This window comes from Eretmochelys imbricata, chromosome 16 (assembly GCF_965152235.1).
Source record: "Eretmochelys imbricata isolate rEreImb1 chromosome 16, rEreImb1.hap1, whole genome shotgun sequence".
Lineage (NCBI taxonomy): Eukaryota > Metazoa > Chordata > Testudines > Cheloniidae > Eretmochelys > Eretmochelys imbricata.
In genome coordinates, this window is record NC_135587.1 from 22,710,054 (window position 1) to 22,718,575 (window position 8,522).

Here is an 8,522-nt window from a genome sequence, read left to right on the forward strand (position 1 = left end):
AGTAAGAGCTGCATCTATTCAGTGCCTCCAAAAAATCATGCTCCAACAGTCTCAAAAATTGAGACACCAAAAATTTGAAAATTTAGGCCTAAACTGATCTGACCAACCTCACACAGGAAGTCAGTAAAAGAAGCCCTGAGGTTTAGTTTCCACCTTCAGTCAACAGATCAGCTCTGAGGTATTCTTTGGCCTTTCAGCTAAGACCATGTAACTAGCTTGCTCTTGATGGGGGATGGACGTCACAATCCAGTATTACTCAGAAAGGTGGGATGAACTGATTAGCCTCCTGTCCTTAGCCAAGAATGAAAAGAAACATCAAAGACAAGTTTGCTCAAGCTCAAGAATGTGCTCACAATACCAATTCAGGGCTTCTTGAAGGAAAGATCACATGACCTGTTGCTTAGTAGCTCTGAGTAATAAGGTTATTTGTGGGTAATGGGGACATATAGAGGACAAAGAAACTATTGCTGCAGTTTGGTAATCAAGGAAATGATAAACGACTGTGCACAAAACTATTAAGCAACAAGCTGTCAAAAACTGGCCATTCAGAGTGTGTTCACAATGCAATTAAAAATGCACAGCTGGCCCATGCCAGCTAACTCAGGTTCACAATTCTCAGGCTCAGGGGTTGTGTTTCATTGCAGTGTAGGTGGTCAGGCTTGGACTGGGTCTCTGGGACAGCGATTTCAATACCAATTGGTGGCACTAAAGTCACAGGGGGAAAAAGAAAGATGATATTGTGATATGTTTGGTGCCCCGTCTCAGCCCTGTGCCTTTTGCTTGGACAGACTCTACATGTCCTGAGATCAAGTAGATTTAAAAAAAAAGACTTCACACAGCTTTATATACACCATTCACTCCTGGACTCAGTCCACCTCCCACACACTTTTAACAGATTCTAACTACAGTAACATAGTGCTTGGCAGAGAGTGACAAAGAACAAATGATTCTTTTCACTAAATGCCCACCAAATAATCGACAACAGAACTGCTAAGAAAAAAGGCATGCAGCATACTAGGTTCCAGGATGAAAGCAGCAGCAGATGAATAAAGACACATGTTTTGGTTTCAGCACAGGTAACTGTAGAATGGAGTTCCAGTTCCACTGGAACAAGAGAATCGGATCAAGACAGATTAATGGAATGAGCTAGAAATGGGCAGAGAGGAAGAATGGTTTGTGAACTGGACCAGGATTCTGAGAACTGGGTTCTGCTCCTTGTCCTACCACAGCCTCCCTGGTGCGACTGAAGCTGCCTCACTTTCATATCTGTAAAATGACACTCCTCCCATCCCAGAGGCATATTGTGAGGATTAACCTGTGGGTCCATGAGATCACCTGCTACTGCAGCAGTGAGCACCATATAAAAGCTCATCAAAAACAAATTATTATTAGTTGTATTAATGTAGGGCCTAGGAGTCTTAGTCATGGACCAGGACCCCATTGTGTTAGGTGCTGTACAAATACAATAAACCTCTCTGCCCCAAGAAGCTTACAATCTAAGCATAAAATAAAAGTCAACAGATGGATACAGACAGGGGAGCAGAAGGAAACAATATTGGTCAATGTGATTGGCAGTGTCCCCAGCACACAGCAATCTAACCTAAAATAAAGGATTTAGCTTTATCATACAAAATATGGAAATCCATACTTTAAACCTCAGTACAAGAGAACCCCATTTATCCAATCTAATTGGGACCGGAGCCAGATAGAATAATTAAAAATCCGGTAAACTGGAGAATTGGCAAATAAATTGCTGCAGTGCCATCTAGCGGCCACAGGAGAGATCACCTGCTTCTGGCCCTGAAGTCCTGGTTGTCCGGTTAGTGCAGAGATCCGGTTAATGGAGGGTCACATAAATGTATTGGTACAGTAATGGATTTACTGTATCTAGTAAATAAGAGGGAGTCTCTCCCAAATAGAAACAGGTGAGCAGAGAGAGACTGAATTCTGCAAATTCAGAGCAAGTTTATCGTTTTTTTCCACGAAGTAGTTCAGTGAAATCTGATTTATGCAACCAATCAAGAAAGTGACAAAAATTGGCTGCTTAAACAGGAGGTGGAAAAGAATTTTACTCAGTATATTTTGGGCCACATCTTATACGAAGTAGTTGCCTAATAAGGATGAGTTCCTGTACAGGTGTCACTGTACTGAACTTCAATATTCTGCTCTCCCTATACATTTGGAACTCCTGTGAAGGGAATGCCAAGGGGATAGCCACTCTTGCCTGCAGGGAGAGGGGGAGAATACCAAAGGGGAGTATTATCATATAAGATATGAGGAGGATTTTGCCTTAGATTCTTTCCACAAGCTGCCACAGTCTCCAAAATCTGACAGAAAACACACACAGCTAGAAGCTAATTTTACAGGTTTGTGGTCCTCGCACCCACACATAATCACTACCTCAAGTGCATGTTATCTACAACGCTTACTTATTAGATTAACTGATTACATAAATCCCCGCTCACTATGTCAAATTATGCTGAATATCTTAATTTTCAATCAATTTGTAAAGCTGGTGAATTTGATTATCTTTTCTATTAAGACAGGGAAGGTGGGAAAATCAGCTTGTGCAGTTTTGTTACTCTATTTACTATATTATCACTTTAGTTATATATTGAGAAGTAGGTTACCAAAAACTAACTATAATAGATATCCATATGTTCACAGTCATTTATGTCATCTTACTGGAGATGCAGAACTGGATGTAGATATGATATATGTCAGCAGCTAAAGTGCTGCAATCTGTCCTTCTTAAATTTGGCCCTTCTAGTTTCTAAGAGCCTTCAAAATGTAACATCTGTATCTTCCTCTTCCTTCTCCTCCACAAAGAAATTGTGTATAGTGGACACAAAATGCCTGTATATTCAAGAAGGAAATACAGTTTGCCAAACCTGCAAACAATTTCCTGTAGTTCTTGGGCAATCACTGGGTTATTCAACTGTGTCTTGACCCAGTGTATTTAGTCTTTGCTTGTGAGTTCAGATTTTGAAAAGGATCATAAAAGGTTTTGGCTTAAACCTACTAAGGAGCAATCTGTTGTTGTATAGAATCAGATTTTTCAATGACTAGACAAGCTTTTACCCTTCCCAAATCCTACGAAACTTTTCCCACAATCAGACTTCCAGTCCCACTGCTGCTTCTCAGAGCTACCAGTAAAGAGGTTATGGAAAGATCTTTTCTGGATGGAAGTTGTTGAACATGTGTTTGAGAGTTCAGCCTTCTTTTTAAAAAGGCATTTAAAAACAGAATGTTTTAATTCATTTATCCAAAGTCAAACCAATATAAAACTGGGTAGAATACAGCTCTGCAATGCTAATGGAATTCACCTGAACAAACACACTTTTATTGTGAGAGCAGAAAGGTTGTTTTCGTCAGTATTTTATTGCTGTAACAATATTTAATAGCATATTTCAGTGATAGGATGCTCATGAGATTACAAGAGAAGTTGTCAGGATGAGCTCAAGAGGCCATTCAAAACAGAGATAGTTCATGCCCTGCTTGGCTTTTTATACCCAATTAACGCTCTGGAATTAGCTCATTTAGGAATTCCTACCATTTATCACAGGATTCATCAGGAAAGGAGTGCTCTGACTAGTCAAATATTTCACAATCATACACAAGTTTCAACAGCATTTCATATGAAATATTAGTAGGAATGAACATTTCCATATCACTACACAGTCAAACCTGACAGGACAAATATTGTCCCACTCCATCTCAGGAGAAGAAAAAAATCACACACACTGTATGATCACTATCATTTATTGCTCAGCATACATATTTAAGCTTTAATATACAGGAATCTTTTAGGCAACTGCTGAAAAACTGACTTTAATTATAATGAACAAAGAAAACCTATTAGATAATTCCTCCACAGTAAAAAGAAAAGGAGTACTTGTGGCACCTTAGAGACTAACCAATTTATTTGAGCATAAGCTTTTGTGAGCTACAGCTCACTTCATCGGATTCACTGAATGCATCCGATGAAGTGAGCTGTAGCTCATGAAAGCTTATGCTCAAATAAATGTGTTAGTCTCTAAGGTGCCACAAGTCCTCCTTTTCTTTTTGCGAATACAGACTAACGTGGCTGCTACTCTGAAACCTCCACAGTAAGAGACTCAAAAACTGAGAGTAGTTTTACATGCTGGCAAAAATGCCTGAGTACCATCTGCCACCATGGCTACCGCTTACAGAATTGAATCATTTTTCAGAGCCATAACTCTCTAGAGCGGTCAAGGTCTACAAAAGTCAGTACCTGTATTACAGCAACTACCAGCAATAGTTCAGCTGCACCAGCAACAGCAAGCTGTTTACAACAGTGCTGTCAACCTCCTCAGAGCAGAGTTATTCACAGGCAGAAGTACCGGAGTCCCATGTGTGCTAGCAGCTTAGCACAGGTGAAACTTCACCTATTGTTGTAATACAAATTCTAATTCTTCCGTGTAGATACATCTTCAGCATGTGAAGAGGGGGAAAAAAAAAAACTTGCTTGTCAAAAGTGCATAATTCTTTGAAAGGCAGATCCTGCATGTCCATTAAACAGCTTCTGGGCCATTTCATACCACAATGGTTCTCAAGCTTTCCAGACCACTGTACCCCTTTCAGGAGTCTGATATGTCTTGCGTACCTCAAGTTTCACCTCACTTAAAAACTACTTGCTTACAAAATCAGACATAAAAATACAAAAGTGTGACAGCACACTGTTACTGACATATTGCTTATTTTCTCATTTTGTCTCTATGAAATTTTAGTTTGTACTGACTTTGGTAATGCTTTTTATGTAGCCCGTTGTAAAACTAGGCAAATATCTAGATGAGTTGATGTACCCCTTAGAAGACCTCTGCGTACCCCTGATTGAGAACCACTTCCATACCATATCACTTGTTTAGCATTCTTAGCTTGCTGTTGATGTCTCCTGTAACTTTTCAAAATACATATTATTTACAAACGATACCATTTGTTTTGTATTTTATTTCTGTCTATTGTTTATTAGAAGAGACATTTGCAAGAAAACAAGGTCTGTTTCATTAACAGTTGGTCTTCTGTTGCTTACTCCTTATTTAAAAATCAGTCATCCTCTGTTTGTAACATCACATCTGGGTTTTGTAGAGTTATGGGACCGTAAACATGAGTAAGAAGTCAGGTCAGCATTCAGAGATTTAAGGATCCCCTCAGGATCAGAAATACTCTGACCACTAGACAATATAGCAAGTTTGGCAGTCTCAGTCCAGCTAAGAATAGAGAGTTGTCCATACCACAAAAGCCACCACCACTGGCACCAATTTACCCCCTTAGCAGCAAGGCAGAATAGGAAAGTAAGGACTGAACTATCCACTCATCCCTAAAAGAAAGTCTCTCTATAAGCCAGTGTTGGGGCAGAAACTTGCATTTGTATTGCCCATGCTGTACCTGTACTTAAGACAGATGACTTAACTCTCCAGGTAGGTCAGTTCAACACATTTCACGAATATCAATTCTAAAAAAAGTTAAGCAGATGAGGACTGAGTATCTGTCCCTCTAGGACGCTTCCATCCTATTGTGGCACACCCACTGATAACTACTGGGTTTGTTCTTTGTTCCCTTGCGTAAGTTTGTTATTTTGGTCTCTAGTGAACTATTACCACTACTGAGCCTCTCCTAGCCAGTTGGGTATGATCCTGTCAATCAAAAGGACAAAGACAAATTTGTACCCTTAGTGCCAAAAACAGACCTTTTACACAAGCTTCTCTACTTCTCCTTGGTTACAGTTAAGCAATTAATACTCCATTCTGCATTAATGGCTGAAGCAACGAATGGATTTAATGATGGCAAATTGTACTGAATCAAAATAATTATAGACATTAGTAAGTTGTAACAATTTACTGTATAAATACTTCATTTATGATGGCAAAAATAATTTACAGCCGGTATCTTAGCCTCCATAAGAACATAAAACATACAGTAACTTCTGAATGATTGATGACTTGGAATATGAAAAGGTAAGAGAGATATTCACTTAATCTTATTCCAGGCACTTATTTAAAATGACTGGTTGAGTTATTAACATCCAAGATACACAAAAAATTATATAGATCCTTTTAGTGGATACCAGAACTAGGCGTTGGTCACATGCCTAACGATACAAACAGGCATGCTGATATTTACACAACACTAACTGCTCAAGTAAACCTTTATATTTAAACAATCTTATGAATAATTCTCTCCACCCCAAACTGGCTACAGTGCAGAACAAACCCATATTTAGTTACATTCTGGCGATCTCAATCTCCATTACATCATGTATTTAATAACAAAATAAACTGGTTTTCAGTAGTCAAATTAGTATTGTAGGATGATAAGACATGGAAAATATCTGTTATATTGAGTTCATCCTCTGAAAACCAACTCTGAGAGGTCATATGAGATGTTAAAGTGATAAGAACAGATAATATATGACAATGACACCCAAAAGACCAAAGAATGTTGGATATTCTAACTTTTTCTAGTATAGCCCAAACGAATAATATAAAGCACCACTGAGAAACAGAGGAAAAAAGTGGAAATTGAAGAAGACCGATCTGTCTCTAGTGATGCAAGCGTGTATGTGTGTACGCACAAATTAATATTTGGTTAAAATAAAAGTTCTCTGAACTTCCACTATGATTATTTTGAAAATCTTGCTGTCAGAGTTGTTTCACATCCCACCAACCCTGTGGAACCATAAGCCGCTTCCTAAATTATAAGCACGTGATGCTATTTTCACCATCTCATCCTTAATAAAACAGTTTGTTGTTTTAAAATCCACTATTATACTGAATAATCTGGTTAGTCGGTATCATCCATCTAACATTTTGCTAATACCAAACACATTTAATGGCGCAAACAAATCAGTTCTTCTTATTCTCATTTACAGTTAGAATTCCCTAAGGGGGAACTAGCTTTGTTGACAAGGATCTTAATTATACATTATTTCACTTCTTAGTGATCCAGCCATGTTATTTACTATCCAAAAGAAAACTGCAAAACTGGTACATCATTCTACTGGTCATTTGCTAATGACACGAACCCCTTTCCCTACCTTCTTATTCCCATTACTACAAGTTCATAGAATCACAGAATATCAGGGTTGGAAGGGACCTCAGAAGGTCATCTAGACCAACCCCCTGCTCAAAGCAGGACCAATCCCCAAATCCCTAAATGGCCCCCTCAAGGACTGAACCTTGAGGTTTAAACCTTAAACCTTGAGTTTAGCAGGCCAATGCTCAAACCACTGAGCTATCCCTCCCCCGCAAGATATAGTTTATCACCTGACCAGGGATCTGAACCCTGGACCCTCAGATTAAAAGTCTGATGCTTTATCAGCTGAGCTAGCCAGACTCACAAGTTGACACCTCATACGAGGAACTGTGAAAACTTTAGATTTATTAAAAAATTTAACCCAATTTCAAACCTCCGGCTCCTCCATTTTTGCTGTGTACCCCATTCTGAGGCAGCCAGTCTTATAAGAGGCCTGTGCCACACATTTTGCTCTTGGGCATACAGCAGAACCTCAAAGTCACGAACACTTTGGGACTGGAGGTTGTTCGTAGCTCTGAAAAGTTCATAACTGAACAAAACATTACAGTTCTCTCAAAAGTTTACAACGGAGCATTGACCTAATACTGCTCTGAAACTTTACTCTGCAGAAGAAGAATGAAGCTTTCCCTTTATTTGTTTAACACGGCATTGTACTGTATTTGCCTCCCCCCCCCCCGCGCCCCGTCTCTGCTGGGGCCTGAATGGCCGGAGGAAAGTCTCCAGGCTGGCGACGGAGGGAAGGGGCGAGCCGGGGAACCAGACACAGGGCGGCGAGGCCCTGCCCGGGAAGCGTCTGAAGCGAACTTTGCCCTGGGTGCGCCCCGCAGGGAGCGGCTACCGGGGGGACCGCAGGCTCCCCTCGAGACCCCCCCCCGCCGCCCTGGCAAGCGGGGCCCGGGGTCACACGGGCCCCCTCCTGACCGGCCAGCGGGGCAGGCGGCGCCCTGAGGGGAGAAGGGGGCGCGGAGCGCGAGGCCCTGCCAGCACCAGCCTGGGTCCGCAGGGGCCGGTCCCGACTGCGCGGGAAGGGGCGAGCCGCGCGCGCCTCACCGCTGAAAGTGTCCGGGACCTGCCGGCTGCGGTCCGCTCTCGCTCCCTGCTTGTCCGCCATAGCCGCGTCCGCTGCGAACCGCTACCCGCCGCTCCGCTCCGCTCCGCTCCGCCGGCTGGCCCCACGCCGCCGCTTCCCTCAGCCCTGAGCGCCCCGGGGCCGGCCCCGGCGCCAGACCCCGCCCCGGCCCCGCCGGGCTCGGGGCGGAGCTCGGGGCTCCTCTGGTTTCCGGCTGCCTTGGGGGGAGCCCCTCATTTTCCCCCTGCGGTGAGGGGGTGTGCGGGGATATGGAGTGAGGCACAGGGGTGTCAGGGATAGGGGGAGACAGAGATGGGGTGTCAGGGATGGGGGGGCAATAGGAGGCGGGGGTATGGGGTGTCAGGGATATGGGGAGACAGATGGGGTGTCAGGAATG

At 42.4% G+C, this 8,522-nt stretch overlaps 1 protein-coding gene across 2 annotated transcripts in view; it reads right to left on the bottom strand.

The window, feature by feature from the left end:
* Positions 1 to 8,247, bottom strand: part of STOM (stomatin) — a 28,774-nt gene extending 20,527 nt beyond the window's left edge. Inside the window, exon 1 of one of the 2 annotated variants that reach the window (XM_077836069.1) lies at positions 8,107 to 8,247. In XM_077836069.1, the coding sequence (XP_077692195.1) occupies positions 8,107 to 8,167 (61 nt within the window). In that variant the 5' untranslated portion in view covers positions 8,168 to 8,247. The remainder of the gene's footprint in view (positions 1 to 8,106) is intronic. The other variant, XM_077836068.1, reaches the window with a different exon arrangement.
* Between the last annotated feature and the right edge of the window lie 275 nt (positions 8,248 to 8,522).